This window comes from Numida meleagris, chromosome 6 (assembly GCF_002078875.1).
Source record: "Numida meleagris isolate 19003 breed g44 Domestic line chromosome 6, NumMel1.0, whole genome shotgun sequence".
In the NCBI taxonomy this organism is placed as follows: domain Eukaryota; kingdom Metazoa; phylum Chordata; class Aves; order Galliformes; family Numididae; genus Numida; species Numida meleagris.
The window spans coordinates 10805207-10828649 of NC_034414.1; the positions used below are offsets into that span (position 1 = coordinate 10805207).

Below are 23443 nucleotides of genomic sequence, written 5' to 3' on the forward strand. Positions count from 1 at the left end.
CCAACAAAAAGGCCCCCAGCAGACATTGACTAGATGGCAGAATCAGGACGGTGTTTGGGGCTTTACTCAACAACATGCTTATTTTCCTACATCTAACATAAAATCCTCAGAACAATCTACATTGTTTTTTTTTTTTTTTTTTTGCTTTACCTTTTTTTTCCATCCAAAGTAATGAAAGAAGATTCTGGGCTCTTGAACCTGGAATCTGCTCACTGGATAAATTCAGTTTCCGTAAGTTCTATCATGGTTTTCTAATAGAATAGAAGAGTTCTGTTGGAAGAGACCTATAAGGACCACAAAGTCCAACTACCTGACCACTTCAAGGCCAATTTAAATTTAAAGCATATCAAGCGCGTTACCCAAATGCCTCCTGAAAGGCATCAACCACCTTCCTTGGAAGCCTGTTGCAGTGTTTGACTACTCTCAAGGCAAAGAACTTCCTCATATCCAGTCTGAGGCTCCCCTGGCACAGTTATATGCCATTCCCGTGCTTTCTGTTGTTGCTTACTGGGGAGAAGGGACAGGCAGTTCCCTCTTTGTTCAGGGAAGGATGTGAGAATGGGCTATGAAAATGAGTCTGACTTGCAAATATGATTTTGAATACAGGTTGGAACTGTCCCAATATCGAAGTGTTCTGTCGTTGTTACGTTTGCTAACTGAAAAAATAATCTCTATTGGAAATTTAACTGAATTTGTGCATTTCTTCCTTCTTCAGTGCAGCACTGAAACATTAGCTTAGCTTTAATTATGTTTGCCCTCCTTGATAAATATGCTCCTTTGTGTTGAGACCAGGTAGGAGAAAAATCAACATTCAGGTGGTAGAAAGATTCCATTTTGTCAGTCCCTCAGCATTGTCCCTGTTTCTTCTAAGACAGAATCAATACAGCAGCTATATTTGACTGTGCTGGGAGATGTTAATGGGGAGAAAAACGCTGAGATCATTTCATCTGATGGTTCATTGTAGACCTCTGACTGCTCATAAAGATTCCATGCAAACAGCTAATTCTAAACTTGAATTTCTTACACTTAAAGCAATTCTGAAATTACTTTATTGACACTGCTGCCATAGAAATAAATCAGTGTTTGTAGGAGACCCAAGGAGATTTTCCTGTCCAGAGAGAAATCTCGGGATGAAATAGTTTGAGTCTGCTGCAGCCGGTAAAGTTCCATCAATTTTCACCAGATGAAAACTGCTACTTTTTAGGTTTTTTTTTTGAAATTCTTGTTCAAATAAATATAGCAATTTCCTCTGTTGTTATTACAACACGAATGGACTCTTATTGAGTTGCTCACTAGAAGTTTTATAGCTAAAGTGCTTTGAGTGTTTTCATTATAAATGGCTACCATAAAGCTCTATGACTTGCCTGTAAAATTCCTCTGCCAATGAAAATCTTGCACATACAAGGTCAGTTCTTGAGCTAATTTCTTTAAATTAATTTATTAAGAAATTTGAACAGCCATCGTGAAGTAATGACTGTAGCAAACAATTTTATTAATGCTTGATACCTCATAGCACTTTTCTTAAAAACAGTAAATAGTTTTAGACAGGGCAACGTGAGTAAAGCACTGTCCTTTATGGAAATTACGTGTATTTAGACATAAAAGCTTTTGATTTTTAACAGGCTGCTGTATATATTTAGTACATTCTATTAGGTAAGTGTCTTATAGTTACGATGTACTTAATCAGTGTACATGTGATTAAAAAACTGTAGAGACCTTGTATCATCTGGAGTATGGATATTTCTTAGTGGTGTCCCTCAATTTAGCCTGAAATGAGAGATACTTGCAGGAAAATTGTTTGCATTAGGATCTCTGTTTCTGAATGAATTTGCAGAATCTCATATTTAAAGTAAAGCAGTAAAGAAAGCAGCACCCTGTGCTATCTTAGTTGCCCATTCACTCTCTGCCCAGTCTAACACAGGTCTCTGCTCTCTGCCATGGTTTTTTATTATCACTTCTGAGCACAGGGTAGATTTATGTTTGTTTCTAACTTCTTGGTACAGTATTCAACTGCCTGTTCGAGAACATTAGTCTGATGAAAGGAGAAGTATGCGAAGTTACAGTAATAATTATAAGCTATTTTATTAATGTCTTAGCATATCATATTAAGGTTTAAATTTGAACTTAAACGTGTATAGATTTCTAGCAGAAATATTGTCAGGAACTTTTTGCTGAGGGAGGAAAGACACGGTGGAGAGTTAGATTAGCTGATAATGACAGATTCTCTGGCTGTGACCTCAATGCTGCTCTTTTTGGATAGCAGCTCTTCCTCATTATTGTAATAGATGAAGAGGGTCCTCTAAAAAACGTGGCTTGCATGTGGTTTGGATTTTTGCTCATGAAGAGGTGCACTAACAAACACTTCTTAAAAATGAAATTCACGGTGTCACCAAAAATAAATGATGCAATGTAATCAAATGTGTTGAAAGAGCATTCTTGTTTTTAAATGCCAGACACCAGGTGTTTGGGAATATGTCCTCATGCCATGCAGTGTCTGTGACATTATTTATTTAAAACTAGATGGTCCGAGCATGTTTTTTTTTTTTTCAATGAGCGTATCTCATTTTCTGGAGTGCCTTGCTATGCAAAACCCTGAAGCCCCTGTTTCGTTATAGGAATAGGATGTTTTTTGTTTTTGTGTTGCATTTTTTTTTTCCTACTCAGACTGTGATCCCCCAGGGTAAATAAAAATGAGGGCTATGTTAACACTACTTACCTGTGGTCCTTCCCTAATTCAGAAAATTCAGCTCCCAGAATCTTGTTCAGCATTATTATATAACTCATGACAGTTCCTCTCATCTTCTTGCTGAGTTCTTTTTGTGTCTGTGTTGCTTCATTTTAATGAAATTCAGACCCCAAAGTATAATACATAAAGCCTTATCTATTATTTAAAAGAAACAAACTTATACTTTCTGGAATTTATGAAGCAGATATCAAGAAATTCCTACAAATAGGAATAGGTTCTTGTAACTTTAAAACAAGCCATCATATCCAACCATCCCAAATGCAGGGCAAGAAAATGATGAGACCCTTCGCTTCTGTCATGTGTCACGGAACTTGAAGGATTTCATTTCTATCTTATGTAAACACAAATAGTTCTTCCCTGTTCTTATATACTCCTGAGATTTCAGATAAGTCGTTATTGTGATTCTTTCAGCAATAACGGAAAAGAAGGAATAATTTAACAAATGCTGAGTGCTAAGACCATTATAAATCCCTTTCTTTTTAATGTCACTGTAGTCTTTCTACTTGGTAGTTTCTGCTCTGCTTTATCAGTGTACAATAATTCTAAATGCATAAACATCAACACTGAGTAGAAGTGTCTGTACTGTAGATGACTTCTACATAGTTGAGAGTGAATACATTCTCAGTCCCTTCTCCTTCTGCACTTTGTAGCTACTCAGCAGCTAGCCTACAGAACTGAAGGCAAAGGAGGAGTAGATTGGGAAAGTTGGATGTATCTTTGGGTGGCAGATGGTAGTTGAAGCAATGTTAACTATGATTTACGGGTCTGGGCAGATATGAGCTGCTAGGCTAACAGTAGTGTAGTTTCTGATTTCTTTTATCAACAGTTACAGAAATAATACTTTAAAAGTGTCCCTAACCATGCATATTGATATTCAGACTTGAGAGAGTTCAAAGCCATTTATTTCCTTATCCTTAAAATGGAGACAAAGAAGTCTAGATGCCGTCTTACAAATTTTGTCCATCCTTTCTTCAGAAAGGATTGTTTTGTTTTAGCTCCTGCTCCTTATGTGCAGTAAGTTTAGACCATCTCTGAGCCAAAGTACACTTGCTATGAGGTGATTGATTTTCCTGGGCTTAGAAGAGATAAAAACGTGTATAATATCTATCCTTTTCACTTCTATTCAGCCCAGAAGAAGGAACTCATTTAATCTTGCCCTGCAGTTTATTTATTCCTTCAACATGGCTGCACAGTTGCTGCTTAGGCGTTGCTATTTTAAGGCAAACTTCAAGCTGAAATGGTTAACTGTCTTATTTTTTTAATGTATCTGATAATTCTTCCTACATAGAACAGATCATCTTCACATTCACCCCGATCGCTAAACACCGGGAAAAGCAAATACCTCTCTGATAGTATGACCACATTCTGAAGGATGGAAGTTTAAAAATGTTAGTTGAAGTTGTCATGAACCAAAGCACCCACTCAAGACCATTTTAAATGCATAACTAAGATAACTGCCAGCAGCTTTAAAGCTGCTGAGTTGGTAACCATTCAGCCTTTACTCAGCTCTGTACTATTCTTTTGAGTATAAAAGAAGGGCTTACATTTGTAAGGTCCTGTGGCCCCTATACAGCAGTCGTTACAAAAATCCTTGGTGTTTTGTTCATTTGTCAGTTCTGATGCCTTGGAATTGTTGCAGTGGCCTTGATTACTTGAAATCACATTTCTGGACATTTAAATGGCATCACGCTACTGGTATATCTTCTCACTTTAAAAATAGCTGAATATATCTTCAGCTGGTATAAATCAGCATATTTCTCAGTGGAGCTAAGGCAGTTTTTATCTGTGGAGCACTTTATAGAGCATCTGATCACAGGTTCAAGTTTGCCTCACTGTGGAAAGCACAGAGTTAAGACTTGTCTTGAGTGTAGTATTTCAAATTGGGAAGTCAATAATGCAATTCATTGCAAGTTCTGTATTGATCTTTTTATTAACTGCCAGCATTTAACTCAAGACTGTTCAACCATGTTTACGGATGTCTAGCTTTACTTAATATTTTCAGGAGAAAGAACATGTATACTTAAGAAAGAAGAGGGCTGCCCTGCAATACATTTGTTCTTGTTACAGAGAAAATAAATGATTTCCTTTCAGAAGACTTTATCTGTGCAGTAAAGCGGTCAAGTATTTATTTTTGTCACTTGGATGAAGTTTATGTAACAGAGCAATGCTTATAAGGATGTAAGTTCCTGGCATTTTTCCATTTATCAATTTTGAAACATTAGTGATCAAGCATTTACTGAACGCCATTCCTCAAATGCAGGGTGTCCACAGCATCTTACTGTATTCATGGAATTCATTTGTTTGCGTTATCTGGCTAACTGGTCCTTTTGTATTGCCAGGGTGATGAACAGATTTGACATTTAGCTGATTACTCCACCAAAATTAAAAGGAAAACAGGGCAGTCATCCAAAGTTCCTTTCAGTGTGAAAGCTAATTATAAAAATGCTTTGAGCAGCAATTTCTTTTTGGATGTTAAAGTGCTTTTATTAGATTGTTCCCTTGTCATCTTAAAATTTATTGCTAGACACTTATAAATGGGGTTGCCTGCTGGGGCAGAATTATTTTATTTTAACTTCTGTAGTTAAGGTGGGAGCCAAAAGGGTATGGAATGAAGTTTAGGCAGAATTTGTAAGTTTTTTATAGTATTTCCTATAAAGAGGAGGAAAATGAACCAATGCTGGCTTTTTTGGATCTGAAGAATATATTCTTTATTTAGTCTTGACAAAATCATATATCCTCTTATATTTACAATTAAGCAACTTCACATATACAAACGCAATTACGTAGTAAATAAAAAAAATCAGATATGTAGTTTAGAAGTTGAGTACAGACCTTGTCTTGTTAGTGGCTTGTATTTTGTAGTCTATATATAAGCAGTCAGTGCTATTGGAAAAATCTAACCCTGTGCTTGTACCTCTTTCAGAAGCCATTACTTGTTCTGAAATAGCATAAAACTACCCCAAAGTCATTTTGCTGAAGTCATTGAAAAAAAAGTTGGCCAAGTGAATTTCAACCAGTAAATTTAGGGCTGAGAAGTGCTCTATCCTGTTATCAAATCTCATAAGAAGCTTCTTCTGAAATATATATATGTTTTTAATGCCTTGGAATATCTTTGAATTTTCATACTGACTGTTGTTGTTAGTATCCTTCAGGCTCCAGACAAGGTGTGACTTGGGGAAGTTTCAAGGTGACAAAATTGGGTGTTTTTGCATACGATATTGTCTAGCACACATTGGTTACTAAATCATCTTGTGAGGACGTACATTAATTCTTGACACTGAGATCTATTAATATACTGTGAAGCCAAGAGAATGATGTGAATCTGCTGTTTCAAACTGTAGAATTCTGCCATAACTAGGAGGAAATATTTTGCTATAGGTAGATTAATGTTGAAAGCTTGTCAAGGAAAAGTTTAATGTTGAAAATTTATTCTTTCTCTTCTTGCCAGTGCTTCAGGTTCTGTACTGAAACCCATTTGTAATCTACAAGAAAAAACAGATAGAGATATATATTTTTATTTGTGTTTTTAGAGCTCCAGTGATATAGTCAATTGCCTATTAAGAAGTACATCCCAATGAGATCTTCCAGAGGGTGATTTTTGCTCCCATCAATCCGAGAGCTTTTATTGTAAAATATATTAATTGTTTGTGCTTAAAAAATAATTTAATTCATGCTCATTGCTGGATAAATAATTAAGATAACTCAACATTAGGTATTAATAAATAATAAAAATGTGAATAGGAATTTTGCTAAATACACTTTGTGGAGAAAATAGGACTTAAGACATATGTTTTGAAGAAGCTTTGAAAAGAAAGAGGATGCAGTCAGAGCAGGTGTAAGACCCTTTGTGAGCGAATAACACAAAAGTTTTGTTTTGTTTTGTTTGACTGTTAAAGTGTTTTTCAGTGGTAAGCCTTGATAATTTCATAGAATAGAATCGTAGAATCCTTAGAGTTGGAAGGGATCTCTGAGGGCCATCTAGTCCAACTTCCCTGCAATGAATAGGGACACCACAGCTAGATCAGGCTGCCCAGGGTGTGATCCAGCCTCGCCTTGAAAGTCTTCAGGAAGAGAGCATCAGCCACAATACTAGGCAACCTGTTCCAGTGCCTCACCACCCTCACTGTAAAAGATTTTTTCCTTATATCTAACCTAAAGAAAAAAAAATTCTCTTGGTATTTATGAAGTTCAAGCAGCTTACAAGGCAACTGACTGCATGCTTTTTCAGAACTTCAAATAAATAAAAAGATCAGTTTTTAAAACAGTTACTCAGTGAAGTTTGTGAACTGTCCCTGTATTTTATCCATATAAAAATTTCAGTTGGTGAATTTATGTGGATTTGACATTACGTGCATCTTCATACTCTATTTGTTCCCTTTGCACATCTACCTACCTACTTGACAGTATGATGGATGATTCAGGAACATGTTAAAGTGGGGTAGAATCGAAGTCCTGTTACTTTGAATAATCTTAGATTATGTCCTTGTTTACAGAGGACCTTCCTTTGCTGGCTTTGGATGTTAACAGATGATTCATCCAAGCAGTTTAAGCATCCCATTGGATATACTCTTGTCCACCCTTTCATTGTGTCAGTGAGTCTCCTATAATCCAGAGCAAGGTGTGTGTATATGATGTATTTGGCTAAACCACTTAAAGAATGAGTTTAGAACACTTTAGACACTCTGAAAGCATAAACCTATGTATCTTTTAACCATGTTTCTGTTTCTCTTCTGAATAAACAAAGGATACACAGACCAAGCTCTAATACAATCCCGATGCATAATGATCTGTCACAGTTTTTATGGATCTGTCTGTAGTGGTACTTTCTGAACCTGTGTTGGCTTTGCAACATATTCAGAAAATATTTGGCAAAAAATCTGCCTGTGAAGAACTTATTGCACACTTTAGCTCAAGTCTCACAATGAGACACATTCAAAAGATACGAGTCTGTGTCATAGCAGAAGTTAACATATGCTTATCAGAACTTATTTTTGGAGGAGTGTTTTATTGAGAATTCTGTCAGAAAAGACTTTCTTTTTTCTTTTGACAAAAATAATTTCAGCAGGATGAGGTGAAATATCTTTAAAGTGGAAGAGGGTAGATTTAGTCTAGATGTTAGGAAGAAATTCTTTACTGGGAGGGTGGTGAGACACTGGAACATGTTGTCCTGTGAAGTTGTGAATGCCCCTCCCTGGAAGCATTCAAGGCCAGGCTGGACGGGGCTGTGAGCAACCTGGTCTAGTGAGAGGTGTCCCTGCCTATAGCAGTGGGGTTGGAACTGGGTCATCTTAAAGATCCCTTCCAACTCAAACCATTCTATGGTTAAAGGAGAAGGAAATGAAGGAGTTTTTGTTGGTCAACAAGCTTTTATACTGAATTTAGTTTATTTTCTGATTTGAAACTTCCTATGTCATAAAGGCCACCAAATTTAAGTCATTCAAAATAAACCGAGTAGTTTAACCACAGCCAAGAAAGGAGGACTGTAAACCCCTCTATGGTTTCAAAAATATTTTTTTGGAGTATTTTCAACCTATACCTATTGTTTTTCCATAGGTCGATGGAATACCGTGCCTGGCTGACATTCTTACTGATAACACCCATTCAGAAGCCACTCATGCAGAAGCAGCAGCAGTAATTGCACAGATCACATCTCCACATCTCACATTCACTCAGCATCTCAGCGGTTTCCTGGAAAATATGGAAGAAATTGTAACAGCACTTGTTAGTAAGTTCTTCTGAGTCTTTCCAGTTAAAATGAGAGCTTGAGGGTAGGATCTTTCATTAACCACATTCCGTAAAGAATGTTTGCTATTCTTTGCTTACCAGATAAAAGAACTCAGCTATTTTTAACCCTGAAGCTGGGCATTCTGCAGTTTCATAATATCTTTAACTCCTGTCCATTTTTGAGTAAAATTTATGCATATTTATCAAAATAATATCCATGTGTAATTCTACCATTAGAACCACAAAATGCACTGAGCCAAGTATCCTCCTGTCTAATGTTTGTCTCTAAAAGAGACTTTCTAATTGTTCCTTTATGGCTGTTGTGTTCTCTAAATTTGCTTTAAGTAGACTGCTAGAGGCATCTGAACAGGCTTTAGATGTATTTAGCAGTTATTACAATGCACCACAGTCAAAGGACAACCTTAATAGCCCATCCAGAAGGGATTAGCAGGTGGAGAATTTCCCTGATTGTCAGTGCTCCAGTTTCACATGAATTTTAGTAATATAAACTCTGCTCAGGAAATGTGAGCATTAAAAATAAACCATGTGTAACTTTGGGAGAGCTCTTTCAATAATCACACACCAGTGTCCTTTCAATATTTATAGCTCAGTAATCGAATGACTGTAATATGTTTAATTTTTAAAACAGGCTGGAATGTTATTGCCAGGTGATTCAGATCTTACTTAAAATACGTGTGTGCAAGGAATTAAAAGATAACCATGTATTCAGCACGTCTTATTGAAGATGGAAAATACACAGGATGACTACAAAGTAATAGGCTTAGAGATGGGCAAAATGTGTGCAGTTTGTTCTAAAGAGCAGGATATATGGAAGAAATATTCTCTTACGGATCAATTTCTATCAGTCTTCTTCCTGTGGTATTTCATTTTATTTATATCAAGGTGTTGAACAACATTCAGGGGAATATTCTCTGTAGAATTGTAGGCCAGGTAGATACTCTTGTTAATTAGATGAATGCTCAGGAAACAATTGTTTTTAGTGTTTAGATGCACAAACGAAGGTGCCTAATGTTATTAATGCTTGTAAAGCATCCTAGAGATGTGATATAGTATATAATTGCCAACTTCAGGTGATTTTTTGTTTTGTTTTGTTTCTGCTTTTGTCTTGAGTATTACAAACTTGGCCATAGATTACTAATGCAAACTGCAGATGGTTAAATATCGCATTGAAACAAATGTGTTTTTTGCAACGGGAGGATGATCTTTATTCAATTTATTCTCCGCATTCCTAGAACTGTGCCAAGAAGCCTCATCTGGTGAAGTTTTCCTGCTGGCTTCAGCAGCTCTTGCCAATATTACTTTCTTTGATACCATGGCTTGTGAAATGTTGCTTCAGCTAAATGCTATGAAGATTCTTCTAGCAGCGTGTTCAGACAAACATATAGTGGATACTCCATATTCCCGAGATCAGGTGAGTGACTTCTCAGCAAGATACTATGAGCACGTTTATGAAAAAATCAGCTGGTTTCAGCTCCATGTCTGTTTTGATGTAGCCAAACCTAACTTTCTTTCTTGTCTTCACTTCATTGTTCTTTCTATTATATGTTTTTTTTGTTATCTGTTTGCATTCATTCTTGTGCATTATGAAATCTGAATGTGATTTTATGGAGGAAAATAGCCACTTCTCATATTTGTAAGATACAAGGATTTATTTTTTTCCACTGTGAAGTTGGTCAAACACTGGCACAGAACCAGAGAGGTTGTGGAATCTCTCTCTTTGAAGGTATTCAAGACTTGGCTGGACAAAGCTCTGACAAGGTTAAGATATAGAGAGACATCAGGGCCTAAATAAACAATTTTCAGTTCAAAGATGAATTAACTCCACGAGCTGAATAAGGATCTGATCCTCAGGCCATTGACGTTGGTGGGCTTTGGATCAAGTCCTAACTGCACGGTAGATGGTTTGCAAGTTCTGCTGTCAAACACAACTGATATAGGTTTGCATTTCCCTTTCATTTTCTCTTTTTTTTTTTCCTTTGTATAGAGACAGAAAATTAAAGGTCTGTGCTAATACATAAGTGAAGTTAGAGGGAAATCCTTTGTTCCTCTCAGTTACTTCCATCTAAATTAGGTGCTTTGGAGAAGCACTGCTTGTTTGGCATCTCAGCAATGAATTTTGCCCCAACAGAGCAACAAATACGGGGGCTTCAGTAACTGCTACTGTAGGACAGAGGTTGCTAGTCAGCTCTGTTAGCCTACTTATAAGACATTGTGAATATGACTAAAAGCCCAGAATTCCAGCTGCACAAGTTCATCCCCTTCTGGAAAACATTTATGGCAGGTTTGGGATCTGCACTGCCACAAAAAACTCTGTGTATCCTTCAACAAGAGCAGGCTATCAAGGCAGAAGAGACCTTAGGAACATAAGGGTACTAAGGTCACTAGTGCTGCTCTAACTTGGATTAAGAGAACGTGGTAATTTTCCAGCTCAGAAGCGTTTATGAAAAAATTGAATAAACTGTAATTACCGTGCTGCTGTTCTGGTGCAAACAAGACCTCAGTTGTGATGCACTTCTAGACATGGCTGTATACTGTTAACTCGTGTACAAGTCTTCATGACTTTTTGTGTTTGTTCCTTCTGTGCTCTCATAATTTGAATTCCTTATTGCATTATGCCTTCATCTTTGCTCTGAGTGAGATCGCAATTTGCTCTTTGGCAAGCCCTTTCTATGACTGAGGAAGGAAGACGTCTAAAGAAATGTTTATGACTTTGTTAGGCTACAGACTAATTAGAGGCCTTCTGCAGCTTTGCATGTTATCTTATTATCTATCTAGATTAAGAGAAAACTTTGGAATGGCGCTCTTCCCAGAACTGTGATTTCATCCCTAGCAACACCTTGCATTCCTTCCTGGAATGAAAAATTAGATCAGAAAGTTGTGATGGCATCTGTGGCGTGCCACAGTAAGTTTCTGACCTGACTCCTAGTTATTTCTGCAGCAGTGGGCCTGTGAAATGCTGCCTATGGGTTGCTCTGTTACTGAGCACCGGCTGCTCAGGTGGAACTTGAGTGCTGCTCTACTTGACTTTAAGAGCTGTCAGTGTTGCTGGTCAAGCAGCTTTGATGAGGCAACGGCCTTAAGAGAATTCTTCCTTCCAAGTCCTGAACAAACATGTGTTTGAGTGGATTGTTCACCTTTCGAAAACATAGTTGTTTTAATGTTATATTAAAGGGCAGGTTCTGCCAATTATTATACTTTCAAGGAATATTTTGTGTTTTAATTTTCTGTGTAGCTAGTTGTTGCAGCGGGGATAACAGAGACTTGACTAGAGAAAAAACAATAGTACATTCATTTTCTAAGGGTATTCTAAATTGCCATTTTGGCTTTTGATATAGATACTTTAATTCCTTTTATGTACATAATATCATAATTAACTTTTTCATACACATTGTCTCATCCAGTGAACATTCACCTAAGGACACAGATTAAAGAAAATTAGACTTGGAAATTTTTGATTCAAGATTTTATTTTGCAATGTTCTACCACTATGAATTACTCTTTTATGGACTAATGTCCATTCTGAATGATCAGATCGTCCTGTCTGATGAAATAGATACAGTAGAATTAAACTATACTAAACAGTGAAAGAACAAAGAATATTCATAGAAAATATAGCAAAATACAATCTAATAATGATGAAACGTGATAAAAGAGCATATCAAACTTAGAGCCCCATTTCTCACATAGAGCTTTAAGTAAAACGTATGCAAGAAAGGAAAAGTGAGTCTTTTTTTTTTATCTATGCCACTTTCTATCATCAGAAAATCACAGGATGCCCTTCCATACAGCCTTTCTAAGGACAGCCAGCGCTGATTAGTTGTCACCCTCTGCAATAGCATGGATAGCACTTTACTCAGGAGTTGAATGTCAGATGCAGTCTTTGTTGCCTGCAGAAAGTATTTTTCTGCTTATTCTCCTCTAGTAACGTTTTGTCTCTTGATTTCTGAGAAGCTGTTTTATGCAAATGAAAATAAACATCCTGTCTTCATTGTCTGAATACTGACTTCCTCTTTCACTTTCTTGATAGTTTAGATTAGAGGAGGTTAGAAACCAAAAACTAAGTGCTGGGCTTAATGATAAATAAGACAATAATTGACCATGTAATAGCAGCAGGTATTGTTTCTGTAACCAGCAGTATTGCAGTGGAATTGCTTAATTTTATAACAGAATACTTTGCATAAGAGATGTCAGATGAATCCATAATTTCCAGACAGCTTAACCTCTAGTTTTCTGTCAAAACAGATATGAGCATGTCCTCTGTTCTTTTTCTTAACATGGGCACTTCTATTCTTTTTTCCTCTGGATAGCAGGTTTTGTACTTTAAAGGCACATCTTTCAGTCTGGTTCCCGCCTAAAGTCATATAACATGTTTAGTGTATAGTCTGATGTCTTAATGGAGATAAAGCATTGTCAGAAGAAGGGTTCTAACAAAAATCCTTGTCATTTAGGGCCCCTTTCATTTTAACCATCATCTTAGATTCTACACAGAAAAATATGAAATATGTATGTTTGTGCAAGTCATATTTATGTATAATAAATTTTTTTCTCTCTGCATTCCCACTTGTCTCTTCAGTGTTGCTAGTATTCTCACCTCACCTGTGAAGCTGTGGAGGTGAAGTCTAACATCTTCTGATCTTCTGTTATTCAGTCAGGCAAAGAATTAATGTGCAGTGAACACATTGATTTTAAAGTGCTTGCTTCTAGGTCTAAAATCAGTGAGTTATTTTTTGAAAAAGTTTTAGTTGGAGAAATGCTTTAAACTGGAAGGTGAAAATAGAAGTAGTTACTGCTTTCTTTTTGCTCTCTCTCTCTCTCTTTTTTTTTTCCCCTCCTGAATTCTTTCCATTTTCCTTGGCATTTGGGAGATGCTGCAGGCTCTGAAGCTGAGACCCTCTCTCTCAGTTAAGACTGAAATCCCTTAACATTTTTTCCCTTGCATGTACGATTGCAGGGTCAAAAAGAAGATGAAGAGGTTTAGATGTTTAAATGTTGCCTAGCTCCCAATGAAAGACTTCGGTAGGATTATTTTTAAAAAGAAGAATACTGACAGGGCCTTTAGACTTCTCATGAAAATCCCTACCTGAATAGCAGGAGTTTGCAGTCCTACTTCCCAACCTGACTTTCTCGAATACCAGGGAACTTATAATTCCTTGTCAATTGCTTTTTGTTTTAGCTTGTCATGAAGACTGTTAGATTCCTGACTCCATTTTGTTAAATGACTGTCCAGATTTTCCCTTATGTTTGGAAGTCAGCATGATCTGAGGAGAATCTGGGGCTCAGAAAGGAGTTTGAGCAGTGAAGTCTGTGTAAGATGCCCATCTTCCCTACACCTGACAGAAGCAGGAGACAAAATCATTGCTGGAGAGGAAGGCAGTTGGTGGAGTCCTTCTTGCTTAGGCTTTCTAAGTTCTAGAAGCAAATAAGGACGCAGGAGGCTGCCTCTCCTGGTTGGATCAGGAGGGGAATATCTCTTCCACTGCTGAACCATCGACTATTCTTTCCTAAGGAATAAATGCGTGTGATACCTTGGGACTCTGTGGCCTATGGAATATTACACAAGCAAATGGACAGAGCAAAGGTTGGTGGTCAGACTGTTGGGTCTGGCTGTGAACTGTGCTTGGTAAACTGCACGGTAAAATTGTGCAATCTATTCTACAGTTTACTAGATCATGCTGAGAAATCATGCTTTCAGCTAAGACCGTTAGAAATGGAGGTGATCCATTACATAATTAAGTTGTTAGACAATATACTTAAGAAATTAAACAAGAAACAAGACAACCAGTAAGATGCAGAAATGAAAACTAGGCCCAAAGTCTCATGACCTCATGTGAACTTTAACCATGCTATTATATCACAGATATCCCAATTAATTTTCTGTGTAAACCTGCAATTGTTTTCCTGGTGTCCTTTTTTTTTAAAAAAAAAAAAAAAAAAGAAAAAGAAAAAAATCTCTTACACACAAAATCTTTTTTGAGACAAAATGACTGTTTAGTTATAATTCTGCCTTGCACATTCAGAATAGATGCAGTAAAATGCAACATGCAGCAATATGCAAAATAAGAGGCACAGTTGAAAGAGTGAAATCCTCATGTCAGCTGAAGAACTCTTTGCTGTTCTTTGCTGGTGGCTAGGGTTTTATTCCTGGGATCAATTCCCAATATTGTTCCTGCTCTGATTTTGAAGTAGTAATTTAACTTCTCAGCATTTCTGTTTAATCATCTGTAAAGTTGGACAGGCAGCACGCTTACTCAGTGTAAAGCCTCTGGGGAGGAAACATGTTGTGTCAGCACAATTCATTGCAGTTTTTATTCTCAACCCTTGCCTGCCAGGTTCACAGTACAATCAGGCCAGTGCTGGAGTAGAGCTATTTCCTGCAGAATCTAAACAGGAGACTATACCAGTCATAAAGCTGTAATTCTGAGATACTTGTATATGTGTTTTGCTACTTTTGTCGTCTTGGCTTCATCACAAAATGTGACAGTAGACCTCTAAAAGTCTCAGCCTTTTGCCACTCATCATTTTTTCCAAAAGAGTATCACTACCAGGTGAAGGTTGCAATTGCAGTCTCAGTTCTAAGCAGGTGAGCTCAAATGAGCATTTCTACATATTATGATTCCTTTCCTTCTGTTTGCTTGTCAGATAGCTGATACTTTCTAGGATAGGCACCAGAAATGATTTCCTGACCACTCTGCTTGACTTAGTGGCAGCTGAAATAGTTCATGTGCTCTTTCCCTCTTCTAAAATGAGAGTGATTAACTTTTCTCTCACAGACGAACCATGATTCCAAGTAGACTAAATAAAATTGTTTCCTACAACTGTGCATCAGCTTAGGCCAAATTGTGCTCTGCTATAGGGAGACCAGGTGTCTTGTGTTGACTGAATCAGTTTCATAATCCAACAAACTTTCTAATAACACAAATAGCGTCTTAGGGATGATCTTTTTTCCCCAGGTTTTCATCTGAAACAAAGGAAACTGAGGCCCCAGAAGCAAGAGAAGTGACACAGTCAATCTCCACCACTAGCTCAGAGTTATATTACCTGGTTTATGGAACATTCCTAATCCCCACGTGAGCCATGCAGGATGCATTTCCCATATGCTTCTTTAAAACAAAAAATGTGAGAATTCTGCCCACTCCTTGGCTACTTTAGTCAGCACTACGATATAGAGTAAATAAAAAGGTTATTAAGACGTCCTTCCTACCAGAGAGGAAGATTCATTTAGTTTTAGCATCTGATGCTCTTAGCATTCCAAGACTGTGGTTCCCTGATGCAGTCTCAGAGTAGACCTAGAGTTCACAGGAGAACCTGTCTCTAACTGCTATTATTTTTCCATGGGAATATTTACCTCTTCCAATCAGATGGTGGAAAAACCCTGTTTGTGTAGGAATATTTTTTTTCTCTGTTTTCAGGAAGAAAACTGAATTCCCGACCACAGAAATGGCTAGCACATCCACTGGGAGTTAAGTTTTCCACTTCAAGTGATACCATGTCCCAGAGAAAATTTCTAGAGACTTCTTAACAAGGTTTTTCCTCCCATTAGTACCCTGAAAGATCCTTCTACCTCAATGTGATGTAATGCCTGTACTTGAACCCTGCTGTATACACTCTTTTGTATCTCCCTATGGGCTGATCTTAAATTGTGAAGATTAAATGTTTTAAATTTACATTCAGATACAAAGACTCTCTTACTTCTGATTAGTTATCAGATGTCCCTTTCTTCCTGAAGATGGGTATCTGGAACTTTGTAGACGCAATCTGATTTATCTTTATATCATTAATTTGAATTAATTACCAAATACGCTTACAATATGTAGCAAAAATTAATTTTACTTAGTGATGAATCAGCCTTAAAGGAGTCATTATCTAAGAAGATTAGCAATTCTATATTGATCTATTTTGCCACTCTGTTGAATTACTCAGTAATTCTTATTTTGAGCTTGTGACTTTCTGTTTATGTTGGGACTATCAATAAATGCTTACCGGACAGTGTACCTTTACTATCAACAACAGTATATTAGCATCACACTTTCCACCTCTGTAGATCTCTCCCCACAAATGAGGTAAGTGACCCTCAAATGTGGAAGATATTGGCTCTCTAACAAGCTGAAATGTGTGCTTTCATCTTTCAAATCTTGCTGCATTTTTCTTCCTGAGTAGCTGGTTTCACACTAATGAGAAACACTTTAAGATCTTCTTATATCTCCCATTAAGGGTGAGTTATCTCAAGCAGTAAAGAAGCCTTCTGTTTTCTATGTGTTCTTTAGATTTAAACCTCTTTGTCACTTAAAGCATTTGAGTTTTACATTCACAGTCTATACATCTGTGTATATAAAAAACATTTTCAGCTAGTTTTCATTTTTGTAACAAATGGCCAGTACCTTTATTCACTGGTTAATGAACATTAGTCACCATTACTTGTTTAGAAAGAGAAGTGTTATTAAGATGTTACGTGGTTTTAGCAAGGAACTCTCCAGGCTGACTGCTGCTCCAGAGTTTTTGGACAAAACCGTTTTAAAGATTCTTAACCCGAGTTTCTCAAGTTTCTATTACTCTTGACAACTGCAATTCCTAAAGTTCAGTGCGAAATAGAACCACAGAAATGAAAAGAAAGGTTCATCGTATGTACATTCAGCACATCTGAAAGGCTGAGTGGGCAGAAGGAAACTGTGTGGAACTAAAAACGTTTTGATTTTTGATTTTGTTTATTAGAGCAAACAATATAAACACTGGTAATTATAATAATAAGTTACATTGTCACTACAGAGGGGTGTTTCTGTGTTTACTATTTATTCTGCTTCTAGAAGCAGAACACTGAATAGAATATACAGATAAACTTCTAGAAGTATACTGATATTTAGTCAGATTTTTAATTAATTTCTAGGGCAACAGTGAAACTAATAATGTGAAGCTGTACTGACTTTTTTAAAGTCTGAAATGTCTCTATTATTTTTAAGTGTGTTTATTAAATAGGGAACATGTGCATAGATCTAAACTGGAACTCGTTTGCTCCAGAATTTTTGATATAGCTTTTAAGCTCGGAAAACAAACTCTTTATTCTCATTGCAACCTTGTAATAAATCATATTGGTGGGACTATCTGCATGTTAATATTTTGATAAATTGCTACCTTTTCATGAGGTGCTAAAATAGAAGCTCATCTGACAGTTCTCTTCCTGGCATTTTGTGCTTTACTATCTCACTACCTGGCACTTGTAGGTGGGCAGTGCATAGCACATATTAGCAGTTGGGTGGTGAATACAGGGATAAGCCCCAGAGGCCTATTCCATGGTTACTTTTAATAGTGCAACTCATGTAACACTGTCTGGAATTATTCAGCTTTCATCTAGAGGCACAGAAATGTCTTAGACAGTTTTATATTTGTTTACCACGTCCATTTTTTCCATGGTGTTCATTACTTCAGCATTTGAGAGTTATAATTCTTCAGTGTTCCAGTGTGATTTACAACTGGTATTGCAAATTCTTTTGAACAAATAATTTTTCAATAGATAGAAACTAACTGAACAACTAGCAATAAGGAGTCTCAGAAATAATTGTGCTGAAATGCTTGAATTTTGTAGAACTAAAGAGCTTAGGCAGCTTAACTTTCCTAAAAGATTGACAGGTAACTCACTAGACACCAAACTCTGGTAAATAAGCCAAGTTCTTGACTGGACAGAGAAGGAATGAAAAAGAGCCACGAAACCAAGACCGAAAACTCCCACAAAATGCTACTTATTCTGCTCTAACCACTTTTGCTATTGGGACCTACACCTTGGAATTCTCTCAACATGCAGAATTACATCTTTACTTTTCAACTGATCAAAAACTGTCATCAGTGTTTTCTTTACCTTGAAATGTAGCACATTATTCTCTTCTGAGAGGGAGAGAATGAGTCAGAGACCCATGGTTTCAACCACACGTATGACAGACATGGCTTTAGTTTACAGACTGAACATGGAAAGATCTGAATTGTACGGTCAGTCAGTTTAGCTTCTCTGAACAGGATCCAAAAAATATATCTGTCCTTCCATATAAAACTACTGAAAAGTATAGCAACAAGCACATTTTTCAGTATCTCCTTCTCTTCCTGTATTTCATGTTGCCATGTTGACAGCTCATCTAACAGAGTTTATGGACTTTTATTTCTTTTGTACCTATAAAGTTATTTTGTATAATTCTTGTTCAATACACCCTATGAATTGGAATGCTTCCAAATTCTGCTGTGTTCCTTGCTGTGTCTAAGAGATCTAGTCTATGAGACCCCCAACTCTGCAACTAGCCTCTGCCTATGTTCTCAGTTCCCACAGAGAAAGCTGCAGCCACCAGATCTATCTAAGTCCTTCTGTCAGAGACGAGCACCTATAAGTTTTGGTTGGTCTAGATAACTGAGACCACAGTGGACTTAGCTTGGGTTAGTCTATTGGAGAGATCTGCTGGAGTAGAGATATGAGAGATGGAAGGGTCAGGATCTAGCTCCAGAACAGATCTGCTTAGTACACATAGAGACAGTGAGGCAGTGAATTGCTGCTGGATAGGATTAGTGTTTGCAGTTTATAGTTTCTAAGGCAGTACATTAAGAATCCTGCCTTAGGTTTGGCAATAGATTCTGAGATCAGATATTATGTCAAGAATTCTCCATATGATGAAGCAATCATATGTGTGTTTTTGGTTTGCTGTTGTTTTTGTTTTCTCCCCTTGAAAATAAAGACTGATAATCTTTGCTTAATAGCATGTGCGCAAACTCCATGCTTCAATGTATCGCTGAGGTTGGTGGAATTTGCAGGCTTCAGCATAGGCTTTCCAGATGCCTCTGGAAAATTTCTTATTCGTTTGCAATCAACTGTAAATCCTAAGGAAATCTTGCTACATTAATACCAGCGCTCATAGGAGTGTTCTTCTTCAAAGCAATTTGAGTCCACATATACAAGTCTGTTTTCCTCTAGAGACTTTATCCTTAGAATTATACATCCTTGAACTTTGATCTGTATTACAGAGGAAATTTTTATGTTGGTTGCATGTATTGTGAATTTTAAAAGAGGCAAATACAGCAGAAATACAAAATTTTAAGTCAACTCTTTATTCAGCTTGCCTATTATGTGTTCGTGTATGCTATGACATGCTTACATTGTTAACATGATGCTTCTGGGAAAGAAAATCTATCCATATGGCGTGAGTTAATTTACAGTTTAACTACCTTTAGAGTCCTAAGACAACTTTGGTAGAACCTGATATTTATTGATGAGAAGACTTAAATAAACATATTTGCACAAGGTTGTGTATAAAACCTTTAGGCACTAAATACACTGCAAAATAAAGGGGCTATGTAATAAATACAAAGGAGTCTGAAGTATAGATATAACCACCATGCAAATAATTTTTGATGTCAAAAGATATACACAAAATATTTTTACATATGAAAATACTTATTAGACAAAATAACTTGAAGCAGTGGAATAATTGGCACATATTCAAATTATGGTTAATTGAATTCTTCATCTGTGGCTTAGAGAGCCGCATGGGGTACAGACTCTGCATAGAGGAAGTAATTTTCATTAACAGGATATAATTTAGAATGAGAAAACATATACTCTCTGCCTGAAACACTGTTAATAATTAATATGGAATAAATACATAGACATATACTGAGTTACCATATTTCTACCTGTCACTCTAGAGTTTCAGCAACTCATTTGCATCCTAAGTAAGTATATTTATTCAGAGAGATGACACTGTAACACCACCTTTGAAAGTGGAAGACCTTTATGTCACTGCATCGAAAATGACTCATCCTTTTTATTGAGATGGCAAAGTGAGATCAGAGTCATGATTTGATCAACTTACATCTCTCTAAGAAGTTTGCTTGTCTCAGAACAAACACTATACAGGTACAAAGCTGATGAACAGTTCTCAAACTGATGATTACTTTTGAGGTTGATAGTATTTCTCAACTACAATAGAGACAAAAAGAACTTTTTAAGAAAGAATATGACTTCCATTTTGTATTTTAATGATGTATAATATTTATTATTTTGCTTCCTATATATTTTGTTAATGTTGAAATACATTTGCATATAGGAAGCAAGTTCTATGAAGAATAAAGTATAAAAAAACTATTTTGCAGGATGAATGAAAGAAAGTATATGATATCAGTGAAGGGAATGGATGACTGAAAGCCAGAAAGTCTACTTGATCCAGGCTCTGTCAATGGCTCAATGCATAAATTTTAAGCAAGCTGCATTGCACCTAATCCTGACAACGGTTAATTTTATTTTGGATAAAAAAAATTCTGTAAATCAGAATCTCACATGGACTTCTCTTAGTACAAAACCTAATTTTGGTCTTAGCTCAGGGAAAATGTAGACATGCTTAAGACCAGCTCCACCTGGGACAGCTGTAACATGCACGTAATCTGTGGCTTCAATAAAACTGAAAAGTGTTCCTTACATAATCCTTTGGATCATGTTGAAGATTTCTCAGTGTTTCAGCTGAACCCTGAAGCAGAAGAGTAGCGAGAGCATACCTTGAAAGTACACAGCGTGCTAAACCTTAACCCGCCCTGTGAGCTCTGCCTAAGCAGGAATGTGACTGTAGACATTTGAGGGATGGCGGGTCCTGGATGAATCCTTGTAGGGCCTCCAGGTATTTTGGTTGGTTGTTTTTATAAATGCTTCTTTCTCTTTCTTCTAATCTGAGCAAACAATTGTTCTGCTGCAGAGATTTCCATGACATGCTTTTATACATGAGTATAGTAGTGCAAGAAAAAGGTACTTTATTTTTCTTGTCTGAATTTCAATTATCAGCCATATGTAAGATAAAGAACCTTGAGAGATCAGAAGCGGAAACAGACCGTTCATCTACAAGAATGCTTTTTAATTCTATGCATTTTGTCATATTTCTGCCATACTTATTTTATGCATTACAGTCCTGTTTAGTATTTCTGAATTGTAAGGCCGTACTTAGTATTTCCTTTTCTTTTTAACAACAGGTGGTAACAATATTGGCAAACTTGTCTGTCTTGGACCAATGTGCTTCAGAAATCATTCAAGGAAATGGTATGTATCTTAGCTGAATTACATTCTGCATGTGTTTGTGGAAAATATTTGAAAGGAAAGGAGTATTCACTATTTAAAGGCAAAAGGCTTCACAAATAATACTTCACTTTGCATCCTGTCTCTGCTGGATATTGCATGTTGCTGCAGGGTGCAAAGTGAGTCCTTGGGATGGTTCCATGCAATGGAAATAAATTACTACTTGTTTAGAGCACTTTGCATGGAGGCCACATACTGATTGTGTGTGCACAGCTTATTTGTAGACAGAATGTAAGGGATTAAGTGTTTCAACAACAGTTATTCATGTAATTACGTTACGTAAGGTGGCAATTCTTACACATTGGAAGATATTGTTTGATACTTAGCCACTTATTGTTTGACTTTGCTCATGAGTATTCAGAGAATTCAGAAGCATTTTTTATATTACTGTACAGTGCTTGCCAGCTTTTTCCACACTTTTTTAATATCATATTGTGAGAAATTCATGTTAGTGAAAAGAATCACATTCATCAGAAGAAAGCTTACAAGTTAGGCTAATGATTGTGTGGATGAGAATGCAGGAAGTCTTAACTAATACATCTATCAGCAATTTCATGGCCAAGCTGAATTGTAAGCTTTTTTTCCTGTACTCTCTAGTGAGAGATATTCAGTTACTGTGAAGTTTCATGTATGTTACCTTTTCTGTCCCAGAAATATCCCTTCCACAATTTTTTAATTAATGTTTGATAGGAATGTCTTGGTTTTGGATCCATTTGAATCTCAAACATGGATGTAAGAGAAAGGATTTCAGAAAGTATGTAGAAGTAGGTCTTGAAATAGAATTGGTCTGCTCCTACATACGTAGCTCTGTCTGAAAATAATGCCTCCTGTTTCTTTCCGTGGAAACAGCAACAGATAGAGCACAATAACACTATTTGGTAGAGCAAATTTTCAGCTCCAAAACATTAATTTTCAACACAGTTACCACCATTAGCTATTCATTTTCACCAGTGATGAGGAAGAGCCTGCCTACCATGCTCGTAAAAATCTGCTCCAGAGGAGATGACCCACTGTTTCACAGCTGCTATGATGGTGTTATTGCTAGGAAAATGTTGCCCACACAGTCTGTCTTTCATCAGCCTGAACAGATGGAAGTCAGAAGGTGCCAAATCTGATCTATATGGTGAATGTGGTAGGGCCTTCCAGCCAAGATTGGCAATGTGCTCCAGGGTCTTCAAACTGGTATGGGGCCTGGTGTTATCATGCTGCAGAAGAAAGGCTGTCTTCCTCTCTATCCTAACTCTGGAAGTTCAAGGCTTCAGCTTAGTATAAGATGTAGAAGTCAGAGTTGATAGTTTGTCTGGGTTCCAGGAAATCCCTAAGAATCATCAAAAAGACAGTGCTGAGAACTACGTCTTGAACTTTGATAGGGAATTCACATGTTGCCACTGTATGGGCTACCATTTTGACTCTGGCTTGTAGGGGTGATATCATGCCTCTTCACCAGTAATGACATATTCCAGGAAATTGTCATAGTTGGTCTTGTATTGAATCAAATACGCCCTGACAAACTTCCATATGGTGTTCTTTCTGTTCCTCTGTGAGCATCTGTGGGACCCATGTGGTGCAAACTTTGATATTCCAACATTGCCACTATCATTTCCAATGCACTAAAGCCAATACTCAACTTCGTACACAGTTCCCTGGTTGTAATCCACCAATTCATGCAGATGAACTGACTGAGATGCTTTTCATTTCATGGTGTGACAGCAGTGCATGGCCGTCTGCAACATGGCTTGTCTTTCACATTACTGTCACCACTGCTGAAAAGCACCACTCACAGCCTCACTGCACTAATATCCACTGTTTGGTCTCCATAAATGTTCAGCAAACGTCGATGAATGTCAGTGTGTGCAATTTTTTCC

The 23443-nt window shown here is 37.0% G+C and overlaps 1 protein-coding gene across 9 annotated transcripts in view; it reads left to right on the plus strand.

Moving 5' to 3' along the window:
* The window catches only part of INSC (INSC, spindle orientation adaptor protein), a 125866-nt gene that overhangs the window by 96027 nt on the left and 6396 nt on the right, over positions 1-23443 (plus strand). For all 9 annotated transcript variants that reach the window (XM_021403081.1, XM_021403080.1, XM_021403085.1 and 6 more), the window contains 3 exons: positions 8300-8471; positions 9724-9902; positions 21476-21542. In XM_021403081.1, coding sequence (XP_021258756.1) covers positions 8300-8471; positions 9724-9902; positions 21476-21542 — 418 coding nt within the window. The remainder of the gene's footprint in view (positions 1-8299; positions 8472-9723; positions 9903-21475; positions 21543-23443) is intronic.